Genomic DNA, 20,727 nt, shown 5'->3' with positions numbered 1-20,727 from the left:
GTACTGCAGGGTCTCTGTCTCGCTTCCCTCTGTCTCACTCCTGTCGCCTTATTCAAGTCAGAAGAGCTGTTGCTAGCTGCTGCTAAAATGATAACGTTTAGATTCTTTTTTTAAGAGTCCGTTAGCAAATTCTGTGGTCGTTTTGTTTTCATCGTCACTGAATAAATAAATAAATTAATGGATGGATGGATGGATGGAATGAATGTCTTTGATCCAGTGGGTTGAACACAGATCATGACCAGGGATCTTGTGTAGATGTGAGTGGCTGCGGTCAAACCCAGGTCTCGTGCCACAAGACTACGTTAGCCTGCTGCGCTATGAACTCATACGCATTAGCTTGGGAAGTTAACACAATTCTTCAGGTCTCTGGCAAGGTTACTCATTACTCGAGAGTGGTTCACCGAACCACCTTCGATATCATTACATGGAGACAGCGAACTTATAGTGCTTTGTCAAATTGTGTTCGAATTCTGGAGTTGCTAGGTGCGTACATGGATCTCAAGTTACGATTCAGCCCTTAATGAGTGCAACCTGCTATTCTGAACGGCCAGTGTCAGTGATTTTGTCATTCCCCAGCCCTTGTCTATCCATGCTAACCTAATGTCTCCACTCCTCTCTTTCCACAGCTGCAGCGACTAAAGCGCTCCTTGTCCTTCAAGTCAGTGATGCGCAGCAAGAGCGTGGACAACTTCTTCCAGCGCCCCAGCAACGGGGAAGTCCGCCTGCCCTCTGGGATCATCCGCGAGCCTCCGCTGACCTCCTCGCCACCACCCTTCGGGGAGACGCCCCTGACCTGCGAGCGCTCACCCTCCCTCTCCCCTTCGCTCAGCCCCAACCCCTCGCTTTCGTCCCGCTCGCCCTCCCTCAGTCCCTCCCTCTCCCTGACCTCCAAAGCCCAGCTCCATGGCCAGCTCCATGGCCAGCTCCAGGCCCGGCTAGTGAAGACCCACTGTTTCCAGGAGCACGTCTTCCGTCGGCCCACCTGCTGCCAGCAATGCAAACACGTGATACAGGGTAGGTCGATTCAGGTCCAGTATTCCCTTAATGCAGTGACATGAAATGCAAATCATCTTCTGGTCAATCATGTCACATAAAAGCTATTCTCTTTGGGCAGACTACTGACTACTGAGAGACAGTATGCACATCCAACACAATCTAGCAATCCCATGTGATCAGTGCAATGTTTCCATGAAAACTTGAGCTCTTTTGGCCAATTGGCAAGTTAGGATTTTGATTGAGGATGAGTTCGAAGTAGATGTGGCTAATGATCACACTGTCCATACACATGTTGCCTATAACATCTCTCATCAAAAGGGTCTCACTTTGACATTTTATAACCTAGTTCTAGTTGATTGATTGATTGATTGATGAATAGATTGTAGTGTGTGAGCTGAGGCTACTGTTGTGTGTGGTGTGTACAGTATAGTATAGTAAAGGAAAGTACAGTACTGTAGTAACCTGGCTTTCCATCTGTGCAGGGAACTCCAAGCAGGGTCTGCGCTGTAAAGCCTGTAAGCTGGGCGCCCACCTCTGGTGCTCCTCTGAGCTGTCCCAACAGCCCTGCACAGGAAAGGTGAGTCAACTGCCCTAGATTCAGATTTCCCCACAGCTGTCTTGTACTCAACCATTACAACCTAAGTAGTGGACTGTTCTAGAGTTGGATATCTACTGCTTTCCGATCCTCAACAATTACGGTCTAAATATTATTTGGCGGGGGGCTGAATGTAGTCTCAAAGTCCCAATCGTTCGAGAAGACAATGAACGTTTTTCCACTCGAGGAGCTAAAAAAAGAAAAGAGGGGATAGAAATAGAAAGATAATTGACAACCTGACAAAGAGAAACAGCTGAAGAAAAGAGAGAAGAAGAGGATGAGTGAGAGCCATAATAAAATGATCCGACAATGACTCTGAATTTCTATATGTGGAACAAAAGCCGAGGCGAGGGCTGAGGCAGATAGCGCTGTCCTGTTTCCCCCCCCCCCCCACCCACTCACCCTCTTCTTGCACGGATCCGATTTTCTCAAGTCAGTCGGAGAAATCAACATCTCCCTACACCAGGCGCTGTGATTAATTCAGTGTGAAATGCGGTGTGTTTGAGGTGCTCGCAGTTCCCGCGGGACGCGACATGGCCGGCAGCAGCAAAACTTGTGTCCGCTGCATAGTCATAATGGAGGAGAGACGGCAGCAACATGCAACAGTAGCTCGTACATAAGTTTAGACTCGTGTTGCCCCCCAACCCCCCCCCCCCCCCCCTGATTAGTATGTAATGAATTTTGGTGTCACTTTGTATGCAAATTAAATATGGCCCCTGTGGAGTGGGATTTGAATTTGAATTCATTTTAAAACTTTTAATTCATTTAATTTAGTGACTTTGTCAGCGTTTTTCTTTTGTAGAGTAAATTACAATTATTATTTTTTTAAACAAGGACCAAACATTATGAAAAGCAAAGTGAGGGTTTGGAAAATATGGTTATACTGGTAATTCACCTTGCCTTCAGATAGGCTAGTTGAAAATGTCCACAATATTGCTTACACCTATCCAATCGTCTCTGATCTACACAATGCCTAGGAGATAGGAGGTGGGGGCTAGGAGTTAGGAGTGATGGTGTCAATACAGGATTGGACACCAGTCTCGTTTGAGGTCAAAAGAGGGGCAATTGTGTGTTTGTCCAAAAGTGTCCAAAAATCTTAATCAGTTGGACATCTGGGAGCCACATTGAATCCAGCCAGTGGGGATATCTTCAAAGGTGCATTAGTAATCTAGCCCAATCCCCAGCCCAGACCAATAATTATAATAAAGGCACGATTGGGGTGGGGAGAAGGGATGATTAGTTAAGTTTGGTATATAATACAAAATAAAGGTCGTCGGCCAAGATTAACGAGCAAGAGTTTTGTAAACACAACTAGTTTAGTTATCTATTCTCTCTAGTTCTTTCTCATTCTCTCTCTCGCTCATTCACTTGTTTTCTCTCTCTCTTTCTTTCTCTCTCTCCCTCTCGTTCTCATCATCGTTTTACCCTATCAGAGGTGAAGCTGTAATTTGGACAGGGACGAGGAGGGCCCCAAGATAAGCAATAAGAGAAGCAATAAGCGTTAAATTGACTTTAGATCACTCCGGAGAAAGTAGAAAGTCACCCCTCCAATTCCCCACATGCCCCGCTGAGCACCTTGGGCCATCTTGACAGCCAATAGGAACCTCTCGTCTCATTTATCAAAATCTCACGGTGGCGCATCCGTTATAACATATCCGTTATAATCAGACTAATCTAATCAAATGCAGAGAGGATACTCTGCTCATATAATGACTTATGATTTATGTTTCCAAAAGGTTATATTCGGAAGAAGCGAGAATGATCGACCAATTATCGCCACAAGACCGCGTCGTCGCACCAAACTAAACCAAGGCATTAGCTCTTGGAGCCAACTACTCGTCACGGTTCAGGGTTCACCTTTTATGAGCATGGTTGGCAATATTTTGTCGATGACACTGCCCAGTCCTATGTTATGCTTTCGGTTATCGGTTCTCATCACAAGACTGTGTTAGCCCACTGAACTGGAGCCAAGGCATTACCTCGGAAGCTAACACAAGTCTTCAGGTCTTGGGTAAAGTGACTTATCATATTAGCGTGGTCCTGACACCTTATCACCTTATCTACTCTTAATTATCGGCTATGAAAAGCCAACTGACATTTATTCCTGATTATTATTTGACCATGCTTGTCATTTATGAACATTTTGAACATGTTCTGTTATAATCTCCACCCGGCACAGCCAGAAGAGGACTGGCCACCCCTCATAGCCTGGTTCCTCTCTAGGTTTCTTCCTAGGTTTTGGCCTTTCTAGGGAGTTTTTCCTAGCCACCGTGCTTCTACACCTGCATTGCTTGCTGTTTGGGGTTTTAGGCTGGGTTTCTGTACAGCACTTCGAGATATTAGCTGATGTACGAAGGGCTATATAAAATAAACTTGATTGATTGATTGATTATCTTCTCCTTTCTGTATAAGCTCTCATCCAGCCACTGATGACAGCTGTTGATATATGGATATATTTTACGCCATGATGCCACAAAGAGGAAAGTAGAGCTATGCTGCACCTAGGACGGGATCGTACAGGAAAAAACAACGACACAACACTGCTCCCTCTGTCAAACACAAAGCGTTCAATGACTCAGATCGACCTTTGAGTTCTATTCCGTTCCTATTTCTAAATCAGAATCCGTGATTCATTGCCTCACACGTCCGTGGACTATTTTAATCCCAACAGCTTGGGAATTACTGTGGCGAATGTTGGTTTTCTGTCAAACGACAATGCCGAGGCTTTGTTGTGCTTGTCTAGCTGACATTGGGCGTGAGATGTGAACGATGCTGTAAGAGAGTGCAGGTACAGTTCATTGCAAATGCAGAAGGCTAAGAATCGAGTTGCACCTGTCTCCTTGTTCAATTTACAGTGACCCCCGGGCCACAGACTGCAGAGGGAATATCATACAGTCAGCATCCGCTCTGCACACACGTACGCACGCACGCACAAACATTCACACACACACACACACACACACGCACGCATACATTTTCAGCTTCCTTTGTAAACCACAAGACTATCTGTTTATGGTGGGAAAGTTTCTGACATTTGTGTTTGTCCGCTTTTTGCTGCTAAAATAACATTCAGCTGATAGGGAAATCATTTGTTCTTAACTGAATTGCCTAGTTAAATAAAGGTTAAATAAAAGGAATAAATATAGGGACAGTTATTCATCTCCTCTCTGTCTCTTCTCATCCCACTCTCCTTCTCGCTTTCTCGCCTGCTAGACGGGGGCCTTTAAACGAAACTTCAGCTCCCCTCTCTTGACTAACGATATGTTAGGGGTGGTCAAGGAAGTTCTACCATCGCAAGGTGAGTGAGTGTGTATGTGTGTGTGTGCGCGTGCATGTTGCTTGAGTGATCAGTGTTGATGCTACAGATATATCAACTTTTAGTTCATTCCAAAATCTGGTCTTTAGTCTGACACATTGTTTTGTTCTCTCTCTGTGTGTGTGTGTGTGTGTGTGTGTGTGTGTGTGTGTGTGTGTGTGTGTGTGTGTGTGTGTGTGTGTGTGTGTGTGTGTGTGTGTGTGTGTGTGTGTGTGTGTGTGTGTGTGTGTGTGTGTTTCTAGAGTCTGATAAAGGGGGAATTGACCCTGTGTATGAGGCTCTGCGTTATGGGACGTCGCTGGCACAGATGAGTCGCTCTAGCTTCGGAAGCATCACTGAGTCCCCCATTCATAAGGTACACTGCTTACACGCACTTGAGTTCATAGATACAAATAGTCCATTTGAAATGTTTTCTCACTATACGTTATTAAGCAATGTGTTTTGATATACAAATGCTAACAATAACAGTTAAAACTGATCAGTATTTTCCCCCGCTTCTTTCCTTTTTGCACGCTGTCTTCTTCCCTCTCTGACTTGGCACCTTGTTCTTGTCTTCTTTAGGTGGAGAGAGTAGGGGAGGGACTGGAAACACAACCAATCGCTGAGGAGGAGTTTGTCCCAGAGACTGAGAGTGAGTTGGATCAAATTCCCCACAATTTACTCACCCCTAACCTATTACCTGACATCTCAACCCAACCTCTCACCTCTAAACCTCTCAGGGCTTGACATTAACCTGTTTATCCACTTGTCCTTCAGACAAGGAGGTGACTGAACACTTGTTTTGTTGTTTGATGCAAGAAACCACTTTACAAATTAAAATGTATTATTATTCCCATACCATTATTACAGAGAATCAGACAAATTATGCTACCCTCTGCCTCTTGGTTACTTAGTTTATTCAAGCCTGTCTCAAAATACAACACTGCCCCTTTAAGGCATAAAAAAAAAAAAAAATAAGCTCTTTACCTGACTCGCTTTTCAAAGATGGCTAGAAATACACGTTTTGTACTCTTGTAGGAAGCAATCACTCCCATATTGCTAACTACAAGTTAGCTATAACTGGGCTAATAACTCACGAACTAGCAAAGAATATGAACAAATGTGCACACGTGGCTAAATGCTGCTCTCGCATTCATCTCTAAAGAAGTGTATAATTTTCACAACCGCCCATGGTGTAAAACAGTCCAGGTCAGAGTGAATGGCACAAATCCATATATGGCAAGGATCAATTTGCATATAGGCCTACTGCAGCTCTTATTGGTTATGGCGCACCAGTCTGTTTAGAGTACGGGCAATAGAATCCTATTCCGATGCGTTCTGCCGACAACAAAATATTTTGTGGTTAGTTTTGCATTCTAAGGCATGCATCATTTGTTTTGTTTTGGTATGTTGCATTGAAAGTGGCTGATATTGCGTTGATTCTATTACAATTCCCATAGTAAAGGCAAACATTGCTAATGTTAACTAACGGGGGAAACTCTAGAGCTTCGTGCTTCTCTGCGAGACTTGATATTTCTTCTGTGCGCGGCAGTCCCTGGGAAGCAGCGCCTGTGCACTCGCGTGGCTTAGAGGAAACATGGTTGTTAGGGAGGCTATCCTTTCACTCTAAAGCACACTCACCCCAACACTCTGGGCTTTAAATGGTTGAGTCAACCTGTTTCCTCATTATGTAAAGCTCCTTTATCAATGTCATGTCATTTAAATGTAATCAGTGTAATGTTATATATGTAATGTTGCATCAACATGACTAGTTGGTTGAACTTGCAAAAAGTCTTGCAACTTGCAAAAAGCCAAGCCTGGACTGTCAAGCATTGTCCTCTCTCCTGAAATAATCTCTTTCATTATAGACTATCATTATACCCATCCATTACACTGAGAAGACCTTCCATTGACAAAACTAGGTGATGTGTGTGTGTGTGTGTGTGTGTGTGTGTGTGTGTGTGTGTGTGTGTGTGTGTGTATATGTGTGTGTGTGTGTGTGTGTGTGTGTGTGTGTGTGTGTGTGTGTGTGTGTGTGTGTGTGTGTGTGTGTGTGTGTGTGTGTGTGTGTGTGTGTGTGTTCATACGTGCATGCATGTGTGTGTGAGAGTATGCGTGTGTGTGTGTGTGTGTGAGAGTATGCGTGTGTGTGTGTGTGTGTGTGTGTGTGTGTGTGTGTGTGTGTGTGTGTGTGTGTGTGTGTGTGTGTGTGTGTGTGTGTGTGTGTGTGTGTGTGTGTGTGTGTGTGTGTGTGTGTGTGTGTGTGTGTGTTTGTGTATGCCTGCGTGTGTGTAGTGAATTCACCAGTGTTTTTCCATCTTCAATAAATCTGATGATATAAAGTACTGTGTATGCTTTAACTAACTGACCTTGTCTTTGTGCTATACTGCAAAGTGACAAGACCCCCTCCCTCTTTCTATCTCTTTCTCTCTTTCTGTATCTCTACTCTCTTTCAATCTGTATGCTCCCTCTCTCTCTTTTCCCTGCTCTCGATCTATCTTCTCTCTCTCTCTTTCTCTCTCTCTCTCGTTCTCGTTTCACTCTCCCTCTCTCTCTCTTTCTGCTCCCACTCTCTTTCTCTCTCTCCTCTCTCTCTTTTCCCTGCTCTCGATCTATCTTCTCTCTCTCTTTCTCTCTCTCTCTCGTTCTCTCTCTATCTCTCCCCCCTCTCTCTCTCATATATATATCCCCCCTCCCCCCCTCTCTCTCTCTTGCTCTCTCTCCCTCTAGCTCTCAATCCTCCTGAAAGTGAGAAGGCTGATTCAGAGGACAGGGTCAGTCTGAAGGTGCGTAGTCAGCATATCTCTTTCTCAAGTGTTCCCTCTTCCCTTCCTCTTTCCTTCACCTCTAACTCTAAACCCTCCCTCTCTTTATCTATCCTTCTTTCAAACTCTGCTATCAACCTCCATGTGACTTTTTTGTTCACCCCTGTTTTACTAAAATTGCATAGGCCAATACAGTACCGTAATAGCGTAATATATGCTATTTACGATCGATTGCCATCCCCATGAGTGCACCACCCTCCTTCAGGCCATGGATGAGGCATGCAATGACATCAAACCAGACCTACAGTATGTCAGGCTTGGATTCGCCATGCCAAAACGTTTTCCCCCCAGGCGCATGAACAATGAGGATATTTACTGCGATTTCGATGAGAACCTATGGCCAAATGCTCAAGACAGGCTGGACGCAAACTAGTGCCTGCTAAACATGATGTCTCTTTCATTTCTTTCATTTGATTACATTGTGAAAGATGTCTTCAATGATCACACCTTTGGTCACACATGGGATAGAAATGACGGAAATGTTATGTTCAGTAAATTTGAATGTGTAGTGCAATGTGTATTGCAATGTGTATTGCCTAATGTGAAAACATTGTAATGTCCTGTAATTTACACTACTGAAGCATACTACATTCAATGGGCAATTTTTAAACATGCATATTAAATTTTTTTGCTATTGGATTAACTGGTTGTTAAAATAACTAAATTGAGAAGATATCATTATTTTGTGTTTTGGTGAACCAATGTACTCATTATATTTCACAGTAAACTTATATATTGGATCAACGGTGAAAGATGTCCACAAGCAAAATGAATGCACAATGAAAGGTTTTGAATGCAAGACCGGCTGCATTACAAGTGTTACCAGTTTGGAAATTTGTAATAGGAGTTTTGAAAATTCACCACACACATACTTGTGAAAATAGTACCAAAGTAATCAAATGAAATACAAACTGTGTGTATTAGACTAATTTGGTGTGTGCGTGTGTCCAGACTCCAAAGCGCATCGATGTCCACTCTGTACACACCTACGTGGCTCTGTACAAGTTCATCCCTCAGGAGAAGAATGATCTGGAGTTACAGTGAGTTAAATACATAGTCCCTTGGTTTGTGTGGGTGTGTGTGTGCACGCATGTGATTTTGTGTGTGTGTGTGTGTGTGCCTGCACATGTGTTCGGTCATATTCAGACAGAAAGTCAGACTTCGCATTACCACATGAAAGGTTAAAAGTTAGAGGTAAAGAAATAGGCAGTGATGAAGAATGGATGAAGGGAGAAATGTATGTGTGTATGGGGAGGGGGTATTGTCGCAGTGGGCAGGTGAGAGAAAGAGGAAGGACAGGTGTGCAGTGCCAACACATCTCTCAGACCATCTGCCTTCTCACTGGGGGTCTGAGACGTAACTGGCAACGCTGTTGGAGCCACAGACTGAGAAGGACAGGCAGCCGGGAATGTGTGTGTGTGTGCGTTTGTGTGTTTAATCAGTACCTGTTGTTTCCCTCTCAGACCTGGCGATCGAGTGCAAGTAACTGATGACTCCAATGAGGACTGGTGGAAGGTGGGTGAAAAATACGTTTTTTGTTTTGTTAGAATACTTTTGCTATCCTTCCTTCCTTCCTTCCTTCCTTCCTTCCTTCCTTCCTTCCTTCCTTCCTTCCTTCCTTCCTTCCTTCCTTCCTTCCTTCCTTCCTTCCTTCCTTCCTTCCTTCCTTCCTTCCTTCCTTCCTTCCTTCTGTTTTTCCTTCCTTCCGTTCTTCCCGCCGTTCTTCCTTCCATTCTTCCTTCCTTCCTTTAGAAAAATGCAACACATTTGGATAGGTACAGTTGAAGTCGGAAGTTTACATACACCTCAGCCAAATACATTTAAACTCAGTTTTTCACAATTCCTGACATTTAATCCTAGTAAAAAATTCCCTGTCTTAGGTCAGTTAGGATCCCCACTTTATTTTAAGAATGTGAAATGTATAGTAGAGAGGATAATAGTAGAGAGAATGATTTATTATCAGCTTTTATTTCTTTCGTCACATTCCCAGTGAGTCAGAAGATAACATACACTCAATTAGTATTTGGTAGCATTGTCTTTAAATTGTTTAACTTGGGTCAAACTTTTTGGGTAGCCTTCCACAAGCTTCCCACAATAAATTGGGTGAAATTTGGCCCATTCCTCTGACAGAGCTGGTGTAACTGAGTCAGGTTTGTAGGCCTCCTTGCTCGCACATGCTTTTTCAGTTCTGCCCACACATTTTCTATAGGACTGAGGTCAGGGCTTTGTGATGGCCACTCCAATACCTTGACTTTGTTGTCCTTAAGCCATTTTGCCCCAACTTTGGAAGTATGCTTGGGGTCATTGTCCATTTGGAAGACCCATTTGCAACCAAGCTTTCACTTCCTGACTGATGTCTTGAGATGTTGCTTCAATATATCCACATATTTTTTTCCGACCTCATGATGCCATCTATTTAGTGGAGTGCACCAGTCCCTCCTGCAGCAAAGCACCCCCACAACATGATGCTGCCACCCCCGTGCTTCACGGTTGGGATGGTGTTCTTCGGCTTGCAAGCCTTCCCCTTTTTCCTCCAAACATAACGATGGTCATTATGGCCAAACAGTTCTATTTTTGTTTCATCAGACCAGAGGACATTTCTCCAAAAAGTACGATCTTTGTCCCCATGTGCAGTTGCAAACCGTAGTCTGGCTTTTTTATGGCGGTTTTGGAGCAGTGGCTTCTTCCTTGCTGAGCGGCCTGGCAGGTTATGTGGATATAGGACTCGTTTTACTGTGGATATAGATACTTTTGTACCTGTTTCCTCCAGCATCTTCACAAGGTCCTTTGCTGTTGTTCTGGGATTGATTTGCGCTTTTCGCACCAAAGTAGGTTCATCTCTAGGAGACAGAACGCGTCTCCTTCCTGAGCGGTATGACGGCTGCGCGGTGCCATAGTGTTTATACTTGCGTACTATTGTTTGTACAGATGAACGTGGTATCTTCAGGCGTTTGGAAATTGCTCCCAAGGATGAACCAGACTTGTGGAGGTCTACAATTTATTTTCTGAGGTCTTGGTTGATTTATTTTGATTTTCCCATGATGTCAAGCAAAGAGGCACAGAGTTTGAAGGTAGGCCTTGAAATACATCCACAGGTACACCTCCAATTGACTCAAATGATGTCAATTAGCCTATCAGAAGCTTCTAAAGCCATGACATCCTTTTCTGGAATTTTCCAAGCTGTTAAAAGGCACAGTCAACTTAGTGTATGTAAACTTCTGACCCACTGGAATTGTGATACAGTGAATTATAAGTGAAATAATCTGTCTGTAAACAATTGTTGGAAAAATGACTTGTGTCATGCACAAAGTAGATGTCCTAACCGACTTGCCAAAACTATAGTTTGTTAACAAGAAATTTGTGGATTTGTTGAAAAACAAGTTTTAATGACTCCAACCTAAGTGTATGTAAACTTCCGACTTCAACTGTATATCTAAGGGCTCTATTACATAGCTTTCACCCTTCCAGTCATGTCAATATCAGAAAAGACATGAAAGCATTCAAGTATTCAAACAGGATCTACTATACTGTATACAGTAGTGATGCACGGGTCAGATATTTCTTCACCTGCACCTGCCCGCACTTGCTAATAATCTATCTGCTACCGCCTGATTATACAGTACGTAATAACGTGACAATCTGAGGCTTGCACCCAACCCTAACCCACAAATATAGAAAATGTGCTGGTTCTAGATAGCACCTTTTGTAGAAGACTAAATAAACGCTTGTTCATAAATCGATAGAATGAATGTTTAGTTGACATCGGTAAAGTTTTTTGTTCATTTTCCTCTTTCATCTCTGCTTCGCTCGCGCAGCAAAGACATTTAGGTACCGGGAAGAAAACAATAACAACAAAAAACAGGGAAGATTTTTCATGCAACATTTTCAGTTTGACCGGTTGTAAGAAAATTCAATGTTTTAAAAAAAATAACACAACATGTTTTTCATAAGATTTCAGTTCGGCTTGGATGCATATATCCTATGTGGTTGGAATACGATAATTTTTTATGATGGTGATAAAGATAGCACCTCCACCTTTACAGACAGTCCTTAACCATGCATTCATTCTCTCAAGATGCTGAAAGAAATAAATCCATATTTCTCCACTCCTGTTCCTGAGTAAAAATGCACATTTGGTGTATAACTTTACTGCAGGAAATGATTTATTCTGCAGGAGTTCATATTATATTAGACTATGTGAGAGGTTTTAGACCAACAGTCAGTGTCCAGATTTCAGTTAGGCTACTATTCCATTTAACCCATCTGAACAGTACAGTTCCCTTGACGTGCCATTTTGAAGTCCCCGTCTTGTGACTGTCGAATTTGTATAGCGCCTCACAATCATCACACATAACACAGCCGACACTGCTACCATCCTCTTTTACCACTTCACAAAATCTTTCCCAAACATTAGACTACTGTTCTGGCCCTCCCTTCTATTTATTTGTAATTTCTCATTTTGCAGCTTTTCTCTTATTGAATTAAACTCTGGCATTGTTCTTTTTGCCTCTGTGGATCGTCATGAACTTTTTCTGCTCAAGTTCCCAAAAGCGTTTGGCAATTGGCATGTATTTGGTGTGCTACAGTTCAGCCTGGTCTCATAGACTAGACGTAACATAGTAAATGTATATCCGGGACACTCAAATTTGTATGATATGTTACATTTGGTAAGACAGAAAGTTACTTAAGGCTAAAATGAAAGTAGGGCGGTTGGTCGGTTACATAACACAAACGTCTATCTTGGACAACTTTAGCATTATAGCTAATTAGAAAATACATACTACTTTTTAGCTACTTTGCAACTACTTAGCATATTAGCTAACCCTTACCCTTACCCTAAACCTAACCTTAACCCTTGAACCTAACTTCTAACTTTAACCCTAACGTTAACCCCTAACCCTAACCCCTTGCCTAGCTAACGTTAGCCACCTAGCTAACATTAGTGTTAGCCACCTAGCTAACATTAGTGTTAGCCACCTAGCTAACATTAGCCACAACAAATTGTAATTCGTAACTTATTGTACGAATTGCAATTCGTAACATATCATACAAATTGTAATTCGTAACATATCATACGAAATGAATGATAGACATCCACAAATGAATACATGCAAAACGTACCCCTGAGTCCAGGTAGTACAGTTAGGCCCTAAAGCTTAGGCTACGCACTAACGGCAGATAAAGAATAATGTAAGAAAAACCTCAATGTAGCCCATAGATATGAATTGCATGAGAATTATACATTTATGGATTATGAATGCATTGTTTTATATATATTCAACCCGCCCGCCACCCACATACCCTTCATCCACACAATATTTCCTGACCCTAACCATGCGAGGTCAACCGGTGCATCACTAATATACAGTACATCTCCATGAAGTGTTCTTAGACAATGGAGAGAGTAGTGGCTTTATCTAGGTACAAGTTACCCATACGCACAGATCTAGGATCATCTTAACTTCCCCCAATTCTACCTGTAACCATTAGGTTGGGAAAAGCAAAACTGACCTTAAATCAGTGTCTTTGGGCAACTTCGGTTTAGCAGAGCTAGTAGGCTGTAAGTGGAGCAGGATGTAATGAAAGTTTTATGTGCTTTGCCTTTTGGTCTGGCCTAATGGAGGTAAGGTGAGCCCAGATGGAAAGGCAATCGTCAGCTCACACAGTTACATGCAAACACGTTGGGACACAAGCGTGCATGCAGACACACCATTTGTTCAAAGAATAAAAAAGTGCTGTATCTACATGGATGCACCATTTGCCATTTGTCTATTGGCATTCGGCGTTTACACACCCTTTTATCACTACATCCCTGAGAATATACTAGCATAGTCTAATTAATGATCTTAACTATGTTCTGCCGTGTGTGTTCACAGGGGAAAAGCAAAGACAAGCTGGGTTTCTTCCCCGCCAACTTTGTACAGAGAGTGCGCCCAGGTGAGCGTGTGTGGAAGGTCACGGGTGGTTTCCATGGTGACCGTGACAGAGGGCAGATGACTGTGAAAGAATCTCAGGTACGCTGACGCACACAACACGTGCACACACACACACACACACACACACACACACACACACACACACACACACACACACACACACACACACACACACACACACACACACACACACACACACACACACACACACACACACACAAGCACCTGTACTAAACACACACCTTTCTTTTCTCAAACTAGATCTGTGTGGGGAAGAACGAAGAGCTGGACGGTTTCCTAAAGCTGAGCAGTGGGAAGAAGAGAGGTCTAGTCCCTTCCAAGTACCTTCTGGAGATATGACTTCCGTCAAAGAAGGGAATTCTCTGTGTCCCGAACCCTCGTTCTGCCCTGAAGACCACCCTCTATCAGGAGCGCTTCCCTAACACCTCACTGACTGCCAACTCCCTGGATGTGGAAATGGACCCTCCCACCAACACCAGAAAACATAGAGAGGGAGTGAGAATATGGTGGACACTGGCCAGGATCGAATTGGTTTCACTGCTTTGCTTGGAGTGGTGGAATCATTTTGAGAGAAAGGAGGGCGGAGGGCTTCTGTTGAGCTAGCTGCTTTACCTGTGGTGTACCCTCACACTCTGTCACCTGTTCACGCACACAGACACACACACACACACTGCACAAAGACACTGATGCTAACAATGGCCCTGGAGCTTGGGCGGCGTGACTGTAGCAGGCAGTGGTTGTCTGAAAGATGTATGGATACCTCACAATCGACACAAGCACAGCTTCCGCTTGAGCCAAGGTGGAGAAGACTGGCAGTTATTCGCCGTGTGGTCGTGTGACCTTTTGGATTTCACGTGAAAGTGAAATTTGGACGTTTTTGTGAGTCCAAGTTCTGTAGCATTTTATTGTAGCAGCTTGTTGCGACAAAGCTCTTTTCCTTTGAGGTTGTCCTCCCAGCCAGATATGGTATAGCCGCATTCACTGTGGCACAGATTGTTTAGCACATTGGGGCAAACCAAAGTGGGTAGGTGGTGGGGGTAGAAGGGAGCCTCAAGGGCCTTATGCTTGATTTGAGGATTGTAGCTTGGACAATGTAATTGAAAGTGTACTGTTGAGTCAAATGTATTGATGCATGCTTCACTCACTCCCTGACCATTGGGAGGTTCAGGTCCTAGCATTTCATCTTCGCTAACCCCCTTCTTTGCTTTACATTGGTCAATCCCATTTGACAATTTGTTTAGCTAAATGGCTAACAGGTTTTGTGGTGCAAAATGGCTAACGTGGCATCATCCAGGTGGGTGTTACACATACCTATAGGTGTTGGATGAGGTTTAAAGTGCTCCGAGCATCTGGAAAAGCACTATATAAATCCAATCCATTATCACTAGTTATCTTTACTATTAAGAAGGGTTTAGCCAGGAGAGCGAGGGGAGACAGACACACATGTTAATCCTGCTGTGATGTCCTTCCCAACAATGCGTGATTATTTGGGACCTCTGTCCCTCTCCCCCTATTTATTTTTCCCGCCTCTCTGTCTGTCACACATGCTCTCTGTCTAGCACTCTCTCCCTCTCTGTGATCACTGAAGGCTTAGAGCTCTGTGACTGCAGCAGAGGTCACAGCGGTCACAGCACTGAGACAGTGTAGCATGATAAGACACTCAGACACAAAGCTTAACCTAAACGTCAGATTCCTCCCTCTATATGGGCTCCTCCGTTGGCCTCTGGATGTCCGCCATTTTCATAGCATTTTATAGTAAGTTAGTAATACCTTATTCTCACGGAATGTGTTGGGATGCAACCACCCGACTGAATTATTTTCACATGCGCGATGTCCTCAGCCCTTTTGGTAATGCTTGTTTCCATGTTGTGTTTTTTCTTTTCTTCTCCAGAGAAATAGTCTGCATCTTGTGTTGAAACATACCATTCTATCACTCTCAAATGCCTAGGCCGGACAAAGGATGTTTTTGTGTATCCCGCTGAATTGAGAGTGAAATGTCTATGAAACACTGGATACAACGTCCTGTGGATGTCATTACTTCATTTGCTGGTTTATTCACTATAGGATTCACTCCGTAGCAGTCAGAAGCTTTCTTGGCAATAACCACTTAGTACCAGTCAAAAGTTTGGCCACACCTACTCATTCAAGGGTTTTTCTTTATTTTTACTATTTTCTACATTGTTGAATAACAGTGAAAACATCAAAACTATGAAATAACACATATGGAATCATGTAGTAACCAAAAAAGTGTTAAACAAATCAAAATATATTTTAGGTTTTTGATTCTTCAAAGTAGCCACCCTTTGCCTTGACGACAGCTTTGCACACTCTTGGCATTCTCTCAACCAGTTTCATGAGGTATGCTTTTCCAACATTCTTGAAGGAGTTCCCACATATGCTGAGCACTTGTTGGCTGCTTTTCCTTCACTCTGCGGTCCAATCCATCCCAAACCATCTCAATTGGGTTGAGGTCGGGTGATTGTGGAAGACATGGCATCTGATGCATCACTCTCCTTCTTGGTCAAATAGCCCTTAGTCAAATAACTTTTACAACGATGGTGTAAGCAGTCATTTTAAATAAGAATTTTTCTTAACTGACTTGCCTAGTTAAATAATTAATTCAAATGAAAAAATGTAAACAACATTTTCACAGCCTGGAGGTGTGTTTTTGGTCATTGTCCTGTTGAATAACAAGTGATAGTCTCACTAAGCACAAACCAGATGGGATGGCGTATCGCTGCAGAATGTTGTGGTAGCCATGCTGGTTAAGTGTGCCTTAAATTCTAAACAAATCACTGACAGTGTCACCAGTAAAGCACCCCACACCATCACACCTCCTCCTCCATACTTCACGGTGGGAACCACACATGCGGAGATCATCCGTTCACCTACTCTGCGTCTCACAAAGACACTGTGGTTGGAACCAAAAATCTCAAATTTGGACTCATCAGACCAAAGGACAGATTTCCACTGGTCTAATGTCCATTGCTGGTGTCTCTTCTTCTTATTGGTGTCCTTCAGTAGTGGTTTCTATGCAGCAATTCGACCATGAAGGCCTGATTCACACAGTCTTCCCTGAAGAGTTGATGTTGAGATTTGTCTGTTACTTGAACTCTGTGAAGCATTTATTTGGGCTGCAATTTCTGATGCTGGTAAATCTAATAAACTTATCCTCTGCAGCAGAGTTAACTCTGGGTCTTCCTTTCATGTGGAGGTTCTCATGAGAGCCAGTTTCATCATAGCGCTTGATGGTTTTTACAACTGCATTTGAAGAAACTTTCAAAGTTGTTCAAATTTTCCAGATTGACTGACTTTCATGTCTTAAAGTAATGATGGACTGTCATTTCTCTTGGCTTATTTCAGCTGTTCTTGCCATAATATGGACTTGGTATTTTACCAAATAGGGCTATCTTCTGTATACCACCCCTACCTTATCACAACATAACTGATTGGCTAAAATGTAGTAAGAAGGAAAGAAATTCCACAAATTAACTTTTAAGAAGGCAGACCTGTTAATTGAAATGCATTCCAGGTGACTACCTCATGAAGCTGGTTGAGAGATTGCCAATAGTGTGTAAAGCTGTCATCGAGGCAAAGGGTGCCTACTTTGAATAATCTAAAATATATTTTGATTTGTTTAACACTTTGTTTGGTTACTACATGATTTCATATGTGTTATATCATAGTTTTGATGTCTTCATTATTATTCTACAATGTAGAAAATAGTAAAAATAAAGAAAAACCCTTGAATCAGTAGGTGTGTCCAAACTTTTGACTGGTACTGCATTTAAATAGAACTATGGGGAAACTGTTGTATGTATTCAGTTATCATGGCCTTAACCATGTGGTATACGGCTATCAAAGAGTTCACTGTTTTCAGTAATGGCATTCATTCCCTACCTAATATATCAGCATCAAGACTTAAAAGCACAACACAACCACAAGACTTTGCACTCTACCCATTCTAGTCACTCTGTACATCTGATTACCCCTCAGTACAGTCTCAATCTTTACTAACTGTTATAAGGTGTATATTGCAATTAAGCCACACTCTTGGATTTCTTGGCCATCAAGGAGTGGGTCCACCAAGCATTAGATCATTACGATGCATTCCAGTACAGTTGCACACGCATATAGCACTTGAATTATATGATATTTCTATAGTGATCAAGGGACGACATTTCACGAGAGAAACAGTACTTTTTCATACATGATTTAAAGCTATACATACAGTAATTTGTTTACAAATTCCTATATAACTACAAAAGCAAAGACAATGGAGTAATATGTATGATATATATATTCTCCTCATCAAGGGGTGTATTTTATTAGTCAAAATTACCACTGGAGTGACTTGAAATCTTACAGCATGTAGCTTTAAAGAATAGCTGCGTAATAAAGGTTTTAGAGGCATAACGGGTATAGTAGCCTTTAAGGGCTGGTCTTGGATCAGTTTATTTGAGACTGACTAACCAAGCCTGGCTCTGGACCAGTACTCCAAGGTCATTTCCCTCCCCATCCACCTGGCATTGGCACACACAGTCTCCCTTCCTGCATGGCCACCTGGACTGTGACCTGTACACATGTCAATAAAGTTCCATCAAATCAATCAACAGCTGTTTTATTTTGTATTTTTACTCCTATAGATAGAAAACCATCGCACTCTCCTGCCCAGCTGCCTTTATTGGCTCTAGCTGCAGCTTAGACCCAATTGGTTGGCAGTCAGGAAGTACAGTAATATTGGATTAGATAAACTGAAATGATGACCTTGTGATGATGAAGGCCTCTGGTTTACAGAGGCTCACTTAGGCGGCATCTCAAATGGAATACTGTACATACTGTACTATAGTGCACTCCTTATGGCGAGAGCTGGATGTTTTTATACAGTACACAACACTGGTCATATTGCGGTGCTTGAAATGGGATGAAAAAAGGGCTGTTACTAATATGTCTGTACAAAGGTTTGTATTCGAGCCAGTATTCGATAAGAGATGCACGCAAAGAAGAAAATGATGGTGCCGGTTCTCCATACAGGTCAGGACTGGCTCACTTCAATCACTTGTCATTTTAGATTTGGTCTTAGAGCTGTGTAGTTGTATGACAACCCTATGGCTGGCTGTGTAAGTTATTGGCCACAGAATGCCGTGGTGACGGTGACACTCCTCTGGGACTCCTTAGATTAAAACCACTTCGATGTAAAGCCCCCTGTTTAGGGGACCTGCGTGGTTCTGGTACCGGTTCCGGCCAACATTTTAGCTTATAAATCGATCTGTGGGGACACCGTAGATTGATGTGGCTTGCATCGAGCGATAGCTCTGATTCTAATATGTCTATTTTTCCTGTGTGAAGCAGGATGTGAAATCTGACACCATTTGAAGCTGGGATGTCCCTCCTACCATTTTATTCGCTCTTCTGACTGTCCATCAACTCCTGGCAGAACCCTACGTCATAGCCACGAACATCATTTTATGCCTGGGAATCCTTACATTGTAACGCAGCAGGAGAGAGTGGTTTCGTGGCTGTAGCACATTCAGAGATCGATTTATAGCCAGTAATCTAAAAGACGGACAAGATTAATGAGATCTAGTCTCCCGGGTGGCGCAGTGGTCTAGGGCACTGCATCGCAGTGCTAGCTGCGCCACCAGAGTCTCTGGGTTCGCGCCCAGGCTCTGTCGCAGCCGGCCGCAACCGGGAGATCCGTGGGGCGACGCACAATTGGCATAGCGTCGTCCGGGTTAGGGAGGGTTTGGCCGGTAGGGATATCCTTGTCTCAGTATGTAAAAATGTAATAAAAATGTATGCACTCTACTGTAAGTCGCTCTGGATAAGAGCGTCTGCTCTTGGCCGGTAGGGATATCCTTGTCTCAGTATGTAAAAAAAATGTAATAAAATGTATGCACTCTACTGTAAGTCGCTCTGGATAAGAGCGTCTGCTAAATGACTAAAATGTAAAATGTAAAAAAATGAGATGAAAGGCGAGTTCCGAACAAGTTCAGGAAGCCAAGCTAGAGCTTTTTGAGACATTCACAGCGATGGTCAAGAGAGGCCTTCAGAAAATATGCACACTGAATATACACATATGTACACTGAGTATACCAAACATTAGGAACAACTTCCCAATATTGAGTTGCACTGCCCCTTTTGCCCTCAGAACAGCCTCAATTTGTCGGGATATTGACTCTACAAGGTGTCGAAAGAGTTCCACAGGGATGCTGGCCCACGTTGACTCCAATGCTTCCCACAGTCACGTCAAGTTGGCTGGATGTCCTTCGGGTGGTGAACCATTCTTGATACACACGGAGATCTGTTGAGCATGAAAAACCCAGCAGCGTTGCAGTTCTTGAAACACCTACTACCACACCCTATTCAAAGGCACTTAAATGTTTTGTCTTGCCTATTCACCCTCTGAATGGCACACATACAGTACATAATCCATGTGTCAATTGTGTCAAGGCTTAAAAATCCTTCTTTAATCTGTCTCCTCCCGTTCATCTACACTGATTGAAGTGGATTTATCAAGTGACATCAATAAAGGATCATAGCTTTCACCTGGATTCACTTGGTCAGTCTATGTCATGGAAAGAGCAGTTACAGTTATAAGGAAGGTGAAATCTTATAGGTAGTCCTTTCAGAACTTGATTATTTTAAATTTAGAAGAAAATATGTAATTTCAAGCCTTATTCATAGTTTTGTTGAATAGGAAATACATCATATAAAATATTTCATATTTTCATTGTATTTGTACTGTGTCCTTGAGCTTGTACTTGAGCTTGTGTCCTCGAAAGTGACAACACTTCAGGAATTTATAACTTTTTTTTGCCAGAAAGGTGAGATATTAACCATTCTTGGAGCATGCAGCATTACTAGTTCATGTTTTATCTCATGATAAATAATTACTTTTGCTGATTACATAGATTACATTTTCGATTACATTTAGTTACGTTTAAGAGGATTAACCTTTTACTGCAGTGGGCCAAATCAGGGTCACACAGAGTGTGAAATCTAACTCGAAACAGAAGTATATACTGTACCTCACACACAGTTATGGGCTTTAAAAAA

The 20,727-nt window shown here is 42.7% G+C and overlaps 1 protein-coding gene across 1 annotated transcript in view; it reads left to right on the top strand.

Annotated features, from left to right (window-relative positions):
- The window catches only part of LOC139570466 (SH3 and cysteine-rich domain-containing protein 2-like), a 57,050-nt gene extending 41,185 nt beyond the window's left edge, over positions 1-15,865 (top strand). Inside the window, exons 2-11 of the mRNA XM_071392354.1 lie at positions 627-1,014; positions 1,479-1,573; positions 4,805-4,889; positions 5,150-5,262; positions 5,469-5,538; positions 7,617-7,672; positions 8,663-8,751; positions 9,175-9,226; positions 13,588-13,725; positions 13,909-15,865. Of these exons, the coding sequence (XP_071248455.1) occupies positions 627-1,014; positions 1,479-1,573; positions 4,805-4,889; positions 5,150-5,262; positions 5,469-5,538; positions 7,617-7,672; positions 8,663-8,751; positions 9,175-9,226; positions 13,588-13,725; positions 13,909-14,007 (1,185 nt within the window). The 3' untranslated portion in view covers positions 14,008-15,865. The remainder of the gene's footprint in view (positions 1-626; positions 1,015-1,478; positions 1,574-4,804; positions 4,890-5,149; positions 5,263-5,468; positions 5,539-7,616; positions 7,673-8,662; positions 8,752-9,174; positions 9,227-13,587; positions 13,726-13,908) is intronic.
- The last annotated feature ends 4,862 nt before the right edge of the window (positions 15,866-20,727 follow it).

The sequence above is a fragment of the Salvelinus alpinus genome, chromosome 3 (genome assembly GCF_045679555.1).
Source record: "Salvelinus alpinus chromosome 3, SLU_Salpinus.1, whole genome shotgun sequence".
NCBI classification, from domain to species: Eukaryota; Metazoa; Chordata; class Actinopteri; order Salmoniformes; family Salmonidae; genus Salvelinus; species Salvelinus alpinus.
This window is presented reverse-complemented; position numbering and strand designations above follow the sequence as displayed.